Source organism: Oncorhynchus tshawytscha, linkage group LG07 (assembly GCF_018296145.1).
Source record: "Oncorhynchus tshawytscha isolate Ot180627B linkage group LG07, Otsh_v2.0, whole genome shotgun sequence".
NCBI lineage: Eukaryota > Metazoa > Chordata > Actinopteri > Salmoniformes > Salmonidae > Oncorhynchus > Oncorhynchus tshawytscha.
The window spans coordinates 10,310,437-10,327,435 of NC_056435.1; the positions used below are offsets into that span (position 1 = coordinate 10,310,437).

The 16,999-nt window shown below is 44.6% G+C and overlaps 2 protein-coding genes across 2 annotated transcripts in view; both read right to left on the reverse strand.

The window, feature by feature from the left end:
- The window catches only part of LOC112253774 (insulin-like growth factor-binding protein complex acid labile subunit), a 28,301-nt gene extending 23,511 nt beyond the window's left edge, over positions 1-4,790 (reverse strand). The window contains exon 1 of the mRNA XM_024425754.1: positions 4,716-4,790. The gene's annotated coding sequence lies outside the window, so the exon portion shown is untranslated. The remainder of the gene's footprint in view (positions 1-4,715) is intronic.
- Positions 4,791-4,870: 80 nt separating this feature from the next.
- The window catches only part of LOC112235169 (aryl hydrocarbon receptor-like), a 92,039-nt gene continuing 79,910 nt past the window's right edge, over positions 4,871-16,999 (reverse strand). The window contains exons 10-13 of the mRNA XM_042324088.1: positions 13,084-13,225; positions 10,575-11,069; positions 9,104-10,346; positions 4,871-5,368 (exon numbers count right to left, since the gene is read on the reverse strand). Of these exons, the coding sequence (XP_042180022.1) occupies positions 5,216-5,368; positions 9,104-10,346; positions 10,575-11,069; positions 13,084-13,225 (2,033 nt within the window). The 3' untranslated portion in view covers positions 4,871-5,215. The remainder of the gene's footprint in view (positions 5,369-9,103; positions 10,347-10,574; positions 11,070-13,083; positions 13,226-16,999) is intronic.

The window sequence follows — 16,999 nt, forward strand, 5'->3', positions numbered from 1 at the left end:
TGGCATGTTCATTCACAGACAAACCGCGGGTCTTAAAAGCAAGATCAACCTCAACCCTTACTAAAGCAAACGCACCATCTTTCTGATGCTTTTGGAGAAAAAAAACTGCAGTATATCTAAGGACCTCTCAGTCCTACCCTGCAGTTATCCTTGATTGTCTGTCGTCAAGTATTGGCCAATTGTATTGCATTGTATTCAAGTAGGGAGGCAGGTAGCCGAGGGGTTAAGAACGTTGGGCCATCTGTTGATGTGCCCTTGAGCAAGGCACTTAACCCTAATTTATCCTGTAAGTCGCTCTGGATAAGAGCATCTGCTAAATTACTCAAATGTTATGTGAAATGTAAGTATTGCTGTCACCAGGTCACTCAAAAACCAGGTCACCACTCTCTTTCTCAAGATTGCTGCTCGCAAAGCTTAGGCACAGAACCTATATTTGCCATTCGGGAAATGGCCTGCCCTGAATGGTATGGAGCAACCATTGAATATTTAATATCCTTTTTATGCACTAGGAAATCAGCCCATGTGTAGGCTGCTGTGGTGACATAAAACCAGAACGCACCCTAATTGAGGAGTAAGTTGTCGTGACCGAATGGGAGGGTGCTCATTGGTTCACTTCCAGGGTTGATGGTGAATCTATAACGCATATAGTGTCGTGCACTACGGCAGTGTCCAAATGGCTTCCTATGTAGTGCACTACTTTTGACCAGGGACCATGGGGCTCTGGTCAAAAGTAGTGCACTTGGTAGGGAATAGGCTACCATTTGGGCCGTCTCTGTGTTCACCGTTCACACAGGGGCTGGGTGTGGTGTAGAGAGGGGGACCATCTCAATGACCAGGACATGAACACACACACTCCATTCTCCTCCTATTCCCCAGCAACTGCCTTCTATACATTTGAGCTCCATCCATACCATAAAAACATTCCCCCCTGGAATGGAGTGGGACATGCTGGAAAACACTGGGGAAGACCTCAGGGCTAGACCTGCTTCCTCCTGTTGATCATGTTACAAGCATGCATGGCTAACTGAGGAAGCCAAAGGAGAAGAAAAACTCTCATACATGAGTTCATGTGGGTCATTAAAGAGCTAGTGAGGGAGGCAGAGGCAGACCGGAGGGATTGGTTGGCTTGGGTGAACCTGCGCATCTGTCATTGGGCATTGCATCTCTCTTTGGTCTCTCAACACTCTCCCCATCCTTCTAAAGTAGACAAACATGTACAGGATATGTGCTGCCGGGGACTGGAATAAAGCCATGTTATTATTACATCAATTTCTAAAGGCGTATGTAATGGAGAAGCTTTGTAAAGCAGGAACTACTTCCAAGATAGTACTGTATGTAAAAGTCCCCCGGTGAAAGATTTACAAATACATCTTCCTGAATTAATGCTCCCAAGACGGTTCAACTCAGATTTTTTTTGTGAACATTCAAAAATAGCCCTTTGCGTTTCTATTCAATAAAATTTGTCAGGCTGTCACACTTCATTAGAGAGAGACTGTTTGTAACTTGGCAGGCATTAGAGTGACGAGGCAGGGGGCTGTTTCTGTCTGGACTCTGGACTGTCTAGCAACGCCACAGAGGGTCTCTCTTCTGTCTCCACCAACCAACACCTTGTCTATTATGGTCCAACGTGTTCAGTAGGGCAAAGCGTACCAAAAAGGTTTGCAAAAAGAAATTCAGCTCTACCTCACTCAAGTTTCAAAATATGTTCTCCTATTTCGTTGCTTATGAACACAACCCATGATACACATATAGGAGACATATAGGAGAGACAGAGATAGGAAGTGATGGAGAAAATGGCGTGCTAGTTTCATGGACGGGAAGTCAGTCAGACAGGCAGAAAGAAAATGGATGCCTGTCACTGTGTGTCTCCTCTGTTGGTGGGTGTAGTTATTCTAGTCTCCAGCGGAGGTGACTGTGATATCAATATGTGTTTGTTTGCTTGCTCCTGGGTGAGTGTTCACACATTGCCATTGTGCAAAAAGGGAGAGATTGTCCTGGGGATTAAGGGGGGGATGGATGGAGAGAAACGATCAATGGGGATGGAGATAGCACTCTCAGAGAGACTGTCTCACTTCCTGGTTGGGTGGTGCACAGCGGGCGTCACTCCTGTCTCCGGGACGAGTCTGTCTGTCCCACTTAGGTATAGAAGTACTGGAGACAGCGTCCAAGATGGACGCCCGTTGTTTTCAACGTAATCTACTCACGTTCGCATACGCCACTTCGTGGTTGTTGACATCTTTTTTTAATCGGGACTACTATGCCTGTTCACTAGTACTGTCCAGACAGCAGTATCGTGCGAACACGCTCCAGGAATTCTGACAGCTGGGCTCATGACATCAGAGCATGAATATAAATATCTTTGGCTGAGTGATTTTTAAAAAAGAAAAGAAAAAAAAGAAATTGGCCTCAGCAACTAATATTTGAATAATTCAATGGATTTTTTGTGTGCACAAAGGTGATGACTAAAGTGTTTTATTATGAATTTTTGAATTTGACTCCTTTATGGGGCTGTCTATGGGAATTGTCTTTCTGGGCTGTACTTCAGTTGAACTGCAATACCAAAGCTGTCCTCTGGGAATTTGAAAGCATGCTTCCAGACTGGAACTCTGGTTCCTTGGTTTCTCCCCTACAAGTCTGTCTGTCTGTCTGTCTATAACCTACTGTCCAGACAGCACAGCAGCCATTGCCTTTAATGATCCTACTGTATAGGCACACAAGTGAGCTATGAGACTTGTGGGTGAAGAAATGATCAACCTCCGTATTAGAACATACAAAGCCCATTTTCACTTGTGATTTTAATACCCAGTGTTAAAGAACCAACACCTTTAAGTTCATAGTTCACATTACAGAAATAATTGTTAAATGAACACTTTTCAAAGAGACAAAACAATATGAGCACAAACATACTGTGATTAAAATGAACTGTGATTGCACAAATCCTTTATTTCCAGGAACAAATAGTATATTTTATATTTGAACCGATTTTTATTTTTTACATCTACAATAACTTTGAGTGTGTTAGAATATCAAAATAAATTCAACGTGATAAAAAAAAGAATGACAAAATTGTATCATAAACATAAACCACAAATCTGGGATGTGAGTCTGCAGTATGTCACCACTATGGCACCATATTCATTTAAGTCACAAAAAGTTCTCCAAACATGACTTTGAAATAAAACACAGAACTGTAGGTACTGTGGTCATATAAGAGTCCAAAACGATTCTCTACAAGCCTACTTTTTGTGCTAGAGAAAAATTGCTTGTAGCAGTGCTTTTAAAAAGTAGTGCTTGGAAAAAATTAAATAGCCTTGAACTATTTACACAGCAGTTTTTTTATTATTAAGCAGTTTTTTTGTTGTTATTGATTGTCACTTGTCTTTTTTACATATATCTCCTGGTTGATTGAAATAAATCTATTTCATATAAGAAACGTCTATACAAAAAAAGACAAACAAATATAAAGAGAGAGGCAAGTCCGTAAATGCGTTTGATTGTGACATTTATGTAAGAAGTTACATCCCAAATGGCACCCCATTCCCTATATAGTGCACTACTTTTGACCAGGGCCTATAGGGCTCTGGTTAAAAGTATAGCACTATGTAGGGAATAAAGTGCCATTTAGGACGCAAATTTCTAACACTACCAATATTAATTAAAAATGATTTTCCAGAACTTTTTACAACGGAATACTGTAATAGGACATTTTTTACAACTCTTTTACAATATACACAACACATTCAACATTGCACCTTTTCAATATAGAATCTCTTTAAAAGACTTGTCCTCTCATTTGGTTTTTTGTATCAATGCTCATGAGAATGATCAAGTCAATCCTCATGGAATGTTTTCAGTGCGATTCATCAGTGGTTCTCAAACCTCTCCTGGGGACCCGCACCTGTTCCCACACTTTTGATCTATTTTAAAGCTAGCCCAGCTGATTCAACTTGTCAGCTAATCATCGAGCCCTTGTCTAAGTGAATCAAGTGAGCTAGTTCAGGGCTACAACAGAATTGTGAATCTTCCGGGGGTCCCCGAGGAGAGGTTTGAGAATCACTGTGATCGATGACCATGATGGAATCACTTTGGGCCCTGTAAGAGAGGAAGCCCATTGAAATGATCGTTCTCGTCACATCAGAAACCGCCGTACCCATTCCTCTGCCTCTTGGCATCGAATACAGTTGGTTTAGCTCAATTTCATTTCAATTCAGGAAACTTCAGGAACTTAAATCCAAATTTCAGTTTTTCCTCAAAGCTTTTCAATGAGGAATGATGGATCTGGAATTTGTTTGTTTACTTCCTGAATTTAAGCTGTGTACTGCTGTATTCCGGAACTTAATTTACTGAGCCATTTCATACTGTAGCCGGTCAAGAAAATGCTTCGGTTGATTTGAGTGCCATTTAAATAAATACACATCATTATACTGGTAACGTAAACTTCTTCCAGGCTAAAATGCAGCATGAAAATAAACACCAAAACGGTCAGCCCTTCCGCCGATCTGCTCTCCCTCTTCATATTTAGATGCCATTTGACCATAATATGGTATCCGTTTCACATAGTCAATCTCAATAACATGCAAGAGGACAACCTAAATACTCTTTTACCAACACGCAGATCACCAACACCAAAATGATAGGCCTGAATCAATTCCTCTTCATCTCTGTGGGCAGATGACACAAAACGTAACACGCAGAACAGAACACTTGTAACCTACCTCACAATAATTCCAGACGTCCAGCTCCTTCAATCAATCGGTCTCATCATTCTTCATAATGAATATTAATCTCCGTCACAATCCTTCTCCATCCTTTCCATACCCACATTCCCACCTTTAACAAGTTACACTGTATTGAAGCGCAGTACTGTAGCACTCAGTCTTAATGATCCTTGTCAGAAACAGTACTTTGTACACCCATAAAGAAAACCACTGATATTCACAGTGGTGAAGAAATCGCTGCTCTCTCAACCAGCCATACCCTTCATAAAAAAATGTGTAACATGAGAAGATGCATTCCCCCCCCTCCCCCTAGAGCTGTGTCCCAGTGGGGAAACTACTGTCAGAGTGCAGAGAGACACTATCCTGAGCTCTTTCACTGAGTACGGAGTCCGTCGAACACAAATGAAATGGAGAACATTACATAGAAAGTCGTAACAACCCCCCCCCCTGTCCTGACAAAATGGTCCAATGGTCTCTCTTTGCCCTGACACCCCCTCTCAGAGGTAGAAGCCAGTAGTCTGTGGGTCTGGCAGGGTATGTAGGGCGTCGGGCTGAAGATTGTCGCTGGTTGTCTGGCTGTTCACATTGGGCAGTAGACAGCTCCCTTTGTAAGCCACGTTGGTGTCGTTGAGGATGCAGCCGTTCTCCATCTAAAACACAGAACAAGAAAATATAATTGGAGCTGTAGAGGACACAACCCCCCTAAAAACCCCAACTATAATCACTACACACTGTTCTGTGGCCATTGACACTAATCAGTTAATATTTTACTGCAGTGGGCTAAATCAGGGTCTTCGTAGACTTAAACAAATCTACTTTGAAACAAAAGTATACACCTCACACACATGGTTCTGGGCTTAAACAAAGAAGACAACTGTACCATGTCAGATATAGAGTTGAAATGTATTACATTGAGTTTGCATCCCAATATCACACACACACACACACCACACACACACACACACACACACACACACACACACACAGAAGACTGTAAAAATAACAAAAATGTTTGACATAAAAAGATTTGTGGGTTTTTAGAAATGATGTTTATCAACAACATTCTACCCATGAGGACACTAGGTCATTTGACTACAGGAAAGGGCTACTGCAGGTCAGGTCAGCCAGAGAGCGGAGCACACACACGGCTGTGGACTGGGGGCCTGCAGTCATCAGGACAGAGAACACATTACATGAAATTGAGAAGGGACTAAACCATGTACTGCACCAGGGTAGGATTACAATAGGACCAGGCTACTGACTAAACCTCCCCCACAGACAGGTCCTGTACGACACAAGATAGAGCAGCTAACTGTAGCATGTAGTAGTCGCTCATATACTAGCTAACTACAAAAAGTAGCATATCCGCCAAACCAACAGAGTACTGACACTGGTACACACACTGAGTTCCACTCTCTATACTCCATAGGTGTGAGTGTGTACTTTGTGGCTTCCCTGTATGAGGGAATCCTGTGTGTGTGTGTGGGGACAGAGTGTCTGTTGTGACAGCTCCCACCATCGGCCTAATTGTAATCCTGTTTAGTGGGCCCTAACTGGATTAGCTAGGCATCATCCATGTAGAAATCCTAATAGGGCCACTTTATATAGGCCCCCTATAGGGGCAGACCAGCAGGATACTGAGCACCTGCAGAAGGACAAACCCAGTCAGGTTAAAGTAGGCCAAACTCAACTAATCTCTAATTCTCTCACGCTACTCCGTCCCAAATCACATCAACCCCCCCGGGAAACAGCACCCCCTGTGGTGGGATGTGACACCACGCGTGTAGGCACTCACCCATGCGCGTACACAACATTTCCACACATCCTTCTGCCCCCTGTATGTATTAGGTAACAGTGATGGGCAAATTGTAGGTCAGGACAGCTCATGCTTGACTGGCCAGCTTGGCTCTATGTTCCTCTGGGGCATGGTCGCTGACCCCGAAAGAAAACACAGGAAATTGCGGAGGGGGGCGGGGGCATGAATGGACGCCGGTCCGGTTAGCGTTCGCTGCCTGGGAGCTATAGCTCTCATTGTCGGACTCAACCTTGTTCTATTCATTACCGTTCCTCACCATCGTCTCTCTCCCTCCAAAGAGACCAACCAACTATCGTTCGTTACCCTTCATGGATCTTGAAACATTAATTTGGCACAACAACAAACAAGGAGAGGAAGATGGTGTCCAGCATGCAGAATGGACTGTGTGCTGTACTAATGAGCGGAGCTCTATAGTCCAATTTGTCTTGGCCCCTGAGGCCTTGTTTTGACTGACTGGGCCCCTTGTGTCCCTATATGACAGGACTACTGTACACAGTTACAAAAGGCACACGTTGGTCCAAATCTCATCCTCGTCGCCAAACGTACAGAGGCGTGTTGTGCAATTAAACTGAACGTCTTCACTTCAGATCAACATGTTAGTAACTGGTACAAACTTCCGTGCATGCACACCGCGAGTGACACTTTTTAAACTTCTTATGGCGGGGGGCAGTATTGAGTAGCTTGGTCATTGCTTATCGAATATACAGTGTCTATGGGGTCATATTGCACTTCCTAAGGCTTCCACTAGATGTAAACAGTCTTTAGAATCTTGTTTGAGGCTTCTACTGTGAAGTGGGGGCGAATGAGAGCTGATTCAACCAGAGGTCTGCCAGCGTGGCATGAGCCGATCACGCGCGCTCACGTGAGAGCAACCTGCGTTCCATTGCAATTCTAAAGACAAAGGAATTCTCCAGTTGGAACATTATTGAAGATTTGTTTTAAAAACATCCTAAAGATTTGATTCTATACATCGTTTGACATGTTTCTACGGACTGTAACAGACTTTTTTTGTCTGGACCTAGTGCTCAAGCCTCATGAATTTGGATTCCTGGGAGTGCATTCTGATGAAGATCAAAGGTAAGTGAATATTATAATGCCATTTCTGACATCTGTTGATCCACAACATGGCGGGTATCTGTTTGGCGTTGTTTTGTTGTCTAAGCGCTGTACTCAGATTATTGCATGGCGTGCTTTTTCAGTAAAGGTTTTTTGAAATCTGACACAGCGGTTGCATTAAGGAGAAGTGTATCTATAATTCCATGCATAACAGTTGTATCTTTTATCAATGTTTATAATGAGTATTTCTGTAAATTGATGTGGCTCTCTGCAAAATCCCCGGATGTTTTGGAACTACTGAACATAACGCGCCAATGTAAACTGAGATTTTTGGATATAAATATGAACTTTATCAAACAAAACATACATGTATTGTGTAACATGAAGTCCTATGAGTGTCATCTGATGAAGATCAAAGGTTAGTCATCAAAGGTTAATCTCTAAAATCTGCTTTTTGTGACTCCTCTTTTTGGCTGGAAAAATGTGTGTTTCTGTGACTAGGCGGTGACCTAACATAATTGTTCGGTGTGCTTTCGCTGTAACGCCTTTTTGAAAATCAGACACGGTGGTGGGATTAACAAGTTTATCTTTAAAATGGTGTAAAATACTTGTATGTTTGAGGAATTTTCATTGAGATTTCTGTTGTTTGAATTTGGCGCCCTGCACTTTCACTGGCTGTTGTCATATTGATCCCGGTAGAGGGATTTCAGCCATAAGAAGTTAAAAGCAATATTCAATATTCGACTGAGCTAGAACCCTACATTACTGAGCACAACCTATACTGTATAGTACTGTACGAGACGTCCTGAAGCAGCAGCCATGGAAGTGGAATAGCCTACTGTTCTCTCAAACGCCTACACTAGGTACACTTCCAGTCAGTGTCCTGATCTGAAGTAATGCTGTACAATCTGTTCAAAGCTGAAAATGTAAGGTGGGCCTACAGACTAGAGCTGCTTTCTTCACAATCACATTGCGGTAGGATCAGATCAGGCATTTAGGTCAAGGGTATGTTGTGCCGCCTGCAAGGAAACAACCCTGGTAGGGAGAGGTTATTCCTACTGCAGTCGACGCTTAAGTTGACGGAATCATCTCAACAGTTGACTTCATTGCAGTGCAATCCTCAAAGATCAAAGCTACTCCGTGTGAGACCTACTTCTCCTGTCCATTAATAGACTCTCCACTTCCGTGACCCTTGAACTCCACACATCTGTTTACATTGCATGTCTGTTCACATCAAACTATCTTACGTTGAACTATAAAGCAGCAGCAGAAACAAGCCCGAGGCTGGGGCTTCCCATGCCATATTAGTGCCTTTACAGAGAACCATCGCTTTCATGACATAGACACGGAGCTTCTAAAATGCTGGGTTGTCAATGACTATTAACAAGACAGTCCCACAAACAACAAGACAAATAAACATACAGTCACAGAAATTCCCCAAATATTACACAAGAAAAAGACATTAGGTCGATGATCTATCGACGAGCATCTTGCGTTTTTCTTTGACTCTTACCTTGCAGTGAGTGGCATCCTGGGAAGCGGGGCTATTCACAATGCCGTAGGCATCCAGAGTAGGCATGGTGTGCTGAGGCTGTGACAGCCCCAGGATGTAATCTAAAGAGTTCTGTGTGGTGGAGTACTGAGGGAAGTAGGTAGATGGGACCTGTGGAGAATGTTGTTTGTGATGCACCAGATGGTCTGAGGGGTTAGCGGTCACCCCTCCTTGTCCCTGGTAGTGACCTATGCCCCCTACCGTAACCCCGTTCATGACCATGCCCACGGTAGTCAAATCACCCATACCGTAATCCGTGTGAGTGACCTCTCCTTCTGTAGTGTGTGTGAGGGTGTCCGCGTGCCCGTTGGGGTAGGAGACGGTGCAGGCTCCATTAGCTCCATTAGCGGTCAGTCCCAACTGGTCGTCGTAGCTGGAACTATGCCAATCGGGATCAGGGTGCACCCCGTTGAGAGTGGCACTGCTGCTGCTACTAGCCTTCTGCTGTTTGAAATGACACGGAGATTGAAGCTGGACCTGTAAGTGCTGGTTGTGCTGCTGCCACTGGCTCTGAAGATGGATGTTGTTCTGGTGCTGTTTGAGCTGCCCGGCCCCGTGAGGCCCCAGCTGGGATGTCTTACTGTTAACCAGGGGGTGAAGGCTGTGGCAGTGGTCATCCAGCCCCGCAAGCATATGCTGCTGCTGGGGAAGCCAGTGACCATTATGGACCAAGGTTAGTGAGTTCGTGTGCTGCAGGGTGTCTGGCTGGCTTGGCGTGGGGACGTCTGTTTGTGTCGGGGGCCAGGGGTATTTTGCCAGAACGGGCTTTACTAAGTTGAGGTGCTGCTGCATCTGCTGGGAGAGCTGCACTATGGGTGGCTGTTTTGGTAGTCTGTGAGGGGGTAACATGGGTTGAGGGGCAGGAGGGTCAGTAGCTTGGGGGTGGAAGGTAGAGATATGCATAGTGGGGGCGGCTTGGGTATGAGGGTTAAGGATAAGGGCAGAATTAAGGATAGGGCCTGGGGGATGGGTTGTGGTTGAGGTTTGTGGTATGGACACGTGACTATCCCCACCCTGGCCCTCCTCGGTCTTGTTCTCCAGCGAGTCGTGGATGTAGGCGAGGATCTCGTTGTTGGTGAGCAGGTCGTTGAGCGAGGGGATGTAGTCCGGATCCATCTCCACTCTGATCATCCTCTCATCCAGCAGCAGTAGCTCCAGATCCTCTGCGTTCAGACCCAGGTTCTCCAGAGCAGAGAACAGCTCGCTGATAGGAAGACATTTACTTTATTTGACAAATTCTAAATACATAGAGCCATGGGAGTACAACAATGCAAATAGAAAAAAACCCATCTGAATTAAAATGTCATTATCAGAAGGGTTAAAGAATGGAAAGCTTGGGCAAGACTGGCTGTACATTGGGCAGTCCAATGGTACTTTACACTCAATTAAATTGGAAAATACTTATAAAATATATGCAAAAATATACATTCACCTGTTAGAGCATGTCTCGTCCCCCTCCAGAGACAGTGAGTCCAGGGTGGTGAGCAGCGGGTCGAAGCTGGACGGAGGCTCTCCGTTGAGGCCAGTGGAGATGGTGGTAACCCCGTTGGGCACAGAGCTCCAGCTCTCTCCCACACCCCCACCCAGAGGGCCACCGCTATAGTATCCACAGCTCTGCCCTTTCCCCTCACTAAACAGACTACTGTGGAAGGACATCTTGGGCTCGACGGCTGGTTGGCACACGTACACGGACTCATCCTGCCTCATCAGCGCCCCGAGCAGGGAGCTGGGGTCCAGTCCACCGTTATCCTTCGACGGGTTCTTGTCCAGCTTGCCCTTCTTGGATTTGGTCTTGCCTTTAGCCTGGAGTGAGTCGGTGAGGCCGTGGATGGGGTAGCTACTCTGGTAGAGAAGGGCCTCGCCCGTGGCGAAGGTGAAGGGGAGGTGCATGGAACGCTTGCTCAGGTGCTCTCCTCCCTCCTCCTCCCTGGGAACGAGAGGATGGAGAGAACCAATCAGAACACACTCTTATTGTTCAGGATAAAACTCCAGCAAAGTTAAGGCTTTGTGTCCTTAAAGTTGATGGCAGCTTCATTTTAACAGTGTGCCGCAGCGGTTCCCAAACTAGGGGTCGTGACCCATGTTAGGTCGCCTGATATGAAAATGGGGTCGAGGGAGAATTTCCAAAATCCTGGTAATTTTTTTTTATATAAGATCTTTTGTCTCTCAAAATCATTCGAATGTGGTTAACTTTAAAATGAAAATTATTCAAATCTAAAAGTTCAAATTCAACCAGAGCGCGCCCTTAGATCGCGGGAAAAGGTCGCTCTTGACCGTTGCACTTGACTAATTTCCATGGTGAATGGCTAAGCCCCGCTACGAAACCACACACTCTTGCAGAGACTGACATTACCGGCCGCAATTGATATGGAGAAAACAATGTGTGGGGAGGCATAGTCACAGAAACTCACATCAAAACCTTTGTCAGACAACACAGAAACTAAAAACTGATGCTATAGCTGACTGAACGACTCAAACTCCCCACCTTACGCTCTCCAAATGGATGTTAGCAGTGAGGGACGAGATGCCCATACCATTGACTTTAGTTTGCTGCATGCCGTGGGATGCTATTCATGAGGACATATTGTTGTCTCACGATTCCAAAGCATGATATGGCACAGGGGATGCTCAATGTGCTGAAAAACAGATTCCATGGTATCGAATAGTGGTGCTTTTGCACAGATGGGGCTCCATCTATCACTGAACAGGTCTCTGCACTTTAGCTATGAACGTGACTCCCTCTGCCATATGGACAACATTGGATGATACACCGACTGAGCTAGAATGGATACTCTGAGAGCAGAACTTTGAGATACGCAGCAGGTAAATTCGATTGTGAACTGTACTGAGTTCACAAAACTATGTGGAGATATGGGATCAGAGCATGACAATGTTCTATTTCACACGGAGGTTGGGTGGTTGTCGATGGGTATTGTTGAAAATATTTTTCGAATTGAGAGCGGAACTGTTGTCATTCTCAATGGATTTAAATGACAGACTTTGTGCAATGAAAAGAAAACGTGTCTCCTTGCCTATGTAACAGACATATTTGGGGAACTGAACGAACTGAAGGCAGGATGCATGCAGGGAAATACAAACAAATTGTACGGATGAGTGAACGAATCAGCGAAATCCGTTTGACTGTGATCCTGGGTCAGTTGACGTGCCGGTAAGTGAAATTGAACAGCTGATCAAGCTGCCATGTGACTGAATGCTGCAGACAATGCGTTCACCGGTCACTATGAAGAAGTTTTGGTACGTGACTCCAAGGGAATACAACGCAGTCTCCCTCAGAGCATTAAAACTCATGGTACGCTGATTCAGTGCTCTCATCTGCATTAAAACCAAATATCCATCCAGGTTGGACATGACAGGAGAGATGCGGTTCTCACTGTTGACCACGCCTCCCGACTTTGAGACGCTCCGACAGACATGCATCAAACACACCCATCTTATTAGTGGTGGTGAGATAATTTATCTTATTTAAATGACTAGACTGTCAAAGCCCCACATTAAAATAGTTTAAAAAAAATATATATTCATATGGTGGGGGTAGCGAGAATGTTGAGATATCAATATGGGGTCGCGGGCCAAAAAGGTTTGGGAACTCCCGGTGTACAGTATACTATTAATGTGATGATATCCAATCTACTGTCCTCCCTCTGTCTCACTGGGAACAAGAGCAGGACGAGAAAGAGCTTCCCAGAACACTAGGGACAACTATATCGACTAAAGTCCCTAATACTACAGACCAAAGAGCTCTGACTGTATGACATATTCCGTTCACCTCATTGAAATCCTTCATGCAAACAAAGCAAAATCCCCAGTGCTAAATCAACTCTAGTGTCACATTTAACACTCAGAAAAGTGTTTAGGTTTAAAAATGTATTCAAAACATCATTGGGTTATGGAGGGGTTAAAGAGGCTAAACCTGCACTTACACCAGGGGCCTCTGGGTGGCGATGATGTAGTCAGGCTTGCCGTTCTTGTAGACCAGTCTGGCGTTGGCTTGGACCCACCTCCAGCGGTTGTCCTTAGTGAGCAGTCTGAACACCGTCAGCCCGCTCTCCCCTGTCTTGATCACTGGAATCACATAAGACACAGAGTCAGGGGTGGTGTATCAGAACCAATGAATGTATGATCATAACTGAACACAGGCAACAGTACATATGTGCACCCATGCATGGAACCAACCCCTACACACTCATGACGCTTACAAAAGCAAGTCTGCAGAAATATGCTATTTGTACACGTGCGAGTGCACATGCACCTATGCACGCAGGCACCACCGCACCTCAGTGTGACCGTCACACCTCACTCAGGCCTACCACAACATTACCACAAAAGGTTCTACAGCTGCACCATTGAGAGCACCGGTTGTATCAACGCCTGGTATGGCAACTGCTCGGCATCTGACCGTAAGGCGCTACAGAGGGTAGTGCGAACGGCCCAGTACATCACTGGGGCAAAGCTTCCTGCCATCCAGGACCTATATAATAGGCAGTGTCAGAGGAAAGCCACATTGTCAGTCACCCAAGTTATAGACTGTTTTCTCTGCTACCGCACGGCAAGCGGTACCGGAGCGCCAAGTCTAGGTCCAAGAGGCTCCTCAAAAGCTTCTACCCCCAAGCCACAAGACAGCTGAACAACTCATAAAATCGCCACCAGACAATTTACATTGACCCCTCTTGTACACTGCTGCTACTCGCTGTTTGTTTGTTAGCTATGCATAGTCACTTCACCCCCACCTACATGTACAGATTACCTCAACTAGCCTGTAGCCCCCGCACACTGACTCGGTACCGGTGCCCCCTGTATATAGCCTCATTATTGTGTTACTTTTAATTTTAGTCTACTTTGTGAATATTCTCTTCTTCTTGAACTGCACTGTTGGTTAAGGGCTTGTAAGTAAGCATTTCACGGTAAAGTCTACACTTGCTGTATTCGGCACATGTGACAAATAAAATTAGATATGTACACACACACTCTCCTTGATCCTTCTCCCAACTTGCCTATTGGTTGGCTTTGCTGTGTGTGTCGTGGAGTACAGCACGTCTCAGCTGTGCAGCTTTCCAGAGTAGGTTTATTGTGGTTAACGGACACAGGTGTGAGGCACTGTAGACCCATTGTTCTACAGAGGCTTCCAGTAAAGAGATGTGCAGACAGTGCAGATTTACACCCAATGTGTTCCCCTGCAGTGCTACTGAAACTCTTATCAGTGTGTCAGTTTCAGTGGCCCCTGGTGGACCTTAGATCTTTATTCCATTCCTGATATGGATATGTGGCCCCAGTTCACCACACTGCGGTACTCTGCTCTACTCTGGGCTTTGCACAATCTCCTTCGTAATCTGGATTATCTGTAAACATATTCTCCACTCTAACCAACCATGTGCCACACAGAGACACAGACGGGTTGATTGTTGAGCAACAAAAACGCTGCATGCGCAACTTTGTGTCAGAAAAGACGGGGTTGGCTTAAATCGCTGACAACATGTAAACTAGATTTGGTTTCCAAATGTTAATTGAAACCATAAATTCATTTGCACAATGAGCGCTTGTCTCTCAAATACATCGTTAGAGTTGTTGGCTTGCTATCTAGCGATTACAAAAATAATAATAGAATCGACATGAAATCAGTCAAAACAAGACATAGTAACAACAACGAAATAAAACAAGTCACCTACGATTCCCCACATGGCAGCTTTTAGCCAGTGTTGCTAGCCATCTGACCGCTCGTCTTTTAGAGACACCAACCTATACCGGACTACTTTCTAAAAGCAATAAAAAGGTTGAGTCAAAAGTTTGAAAAGGCAGCATATACTGTACTGATATAACTCACTAGTTTATTTTAACACTTTCATTAGGCAAATTGTCCCCTCCAGTATTTAAACTCAGAAAGTTGGTGGAGTGATATTGGCCAATAACAATAATAATGAATAACATCATGCTTGGTTTTGAGCTCACTAGCGTATTTTAACTATCATTAGGCAAATTGTCCCCTCCAGTATTTCAACTCAGAGAGCTCGATTTGTTATGTACTAGAAACTCAGAGAGATGGAAGGGGAAGTGACATTGTAAACTTAGAGAGATGGAGTTATATTTGCCATCAACCACTGAGCTGTAAAGAGCAGTATGGAGAGTAGTGACGCATGGTTAGAACAGGTTAATTGTGTTTACATGCTAATGTAAAAGGTCTCGATCTCTCTCTCACACGTAGTTAGCTTACTGCACAGAATTTTGTACATTTATTTATCTGCTATTTTACCAGGTAAGTTGACTGAGAACACATTCTCATTTACAGCAACAACCTGGGGGAATAGTTACAGTGGAGAGGAGGGGGATGAATGAGCCAATTGTAAACTGGGGATTATTAGGTGACCGTGATGGTATGAGGGCCAGATTGGGAATTTTAGCCAGGATACTGGGGTTCACACCCCTACTCTTACGGTAAGTGCCATGGGAACTTTAATGACCACAGAGTCAGGACACCCGTTTAACGTCCCATCCGAAAGACGGCACCCGACACAGGGCAGTGTCCCCAATCACTGCCCTGGGGGACTGGGATATTTTTTAGAGCAGAGGAAAGAGTGCCTCCTACTAGCCCTCCAACACCACTTCCAGCAGCATCTGGTCTCCCATCCAGGGACTGACCAGGACCAACCCTGCTTAGCTTCAGAAGCAAGCCAGCAGTGGTATGCAGGGTGGTATGCTGCTGGCAATATAATTAGATAGCTCTATGTAGTACTAATATACTTATGTAGTGTATGTGGACACCCATTCAAATGAATGGATTTGGCTATTTCAGCCACACCCGTTGCTGACAGGTGTATAAAATCAAACACACAGCCATGCAATCTCCATAGCCAAACAATGTCTGTAGAATGGCTCGTACTGAAGAGCTCAGTGACTTTCAAAGTGGCACCGTCACAGGATGCCATCTTTCTAAGTTAGTTCGTCACATTTCTGCCCTGGTCAACTGTAAGTGCTATTATTGTGAAGTGGAAACATCTAGGAGCAACAACGGCTCAGCCGCAAAGTGGTAGGCCACACAAGCTCACAGATGGGACTGGCGAGTGCGGAAGTGCGTAAAAATCGTCTGTCCTCGGTTGCAACACTCTCTACTGAGTTCCAAACTGCATCTGGAAGCAACGTCAGCACAAGAACTGTTCGTCGGGAGCTTCATGAAATGGGTTTCCATGGCCGAGCCTAAGATCACCATACACAATGCCAAGCGTCGGCTGGAGTGGTGTAAAGCTCACTGCCATTGGACTCTGGAGCAGTGGAAATACGTTCTCTGAGGTGGTGAATCACACTTCACCATCTGGGAGTCTGACGGACAAATCTGGGTTTTAGCAGATGCCAGGAGAATGCTACCTGACCCAATGCATCGTACCACCTTTACAGTTTGGTGGAGGATAAATAATGGTCTGGGGCTGTTTTACATGGTTCAGGCTAGGCCCCTTAGTTCCATCTTAAGGAAATCCATACAATGATTTTCTAGACGAGTCTGTGCTTCAACATTTGGGGAAGGCTCTTTCCATATATATATTTTTCTTATACAAAAAAAATGTTGGGGGTAGATGAGCTTTAATATTGCAGATTGTGGATTCCATCAATTTAATTGTCTGCATGATTTCCAATCCCCCATATATTTTTCACACACATCTTTTAAAAATATATTTTCCTTTTTATTTTTGCCCTGACCCTACCACCCCTCTCCTAATTGGAGTAAACTACTGGACAACCACACCTAGGCTTCTACTTCCAGGTTATTTATACTATATACAGTACCAGTCAAAAGTTTGGATACACCTACTCATTCAAGGTTTTTTTAATATATATATATATATTTTTTTT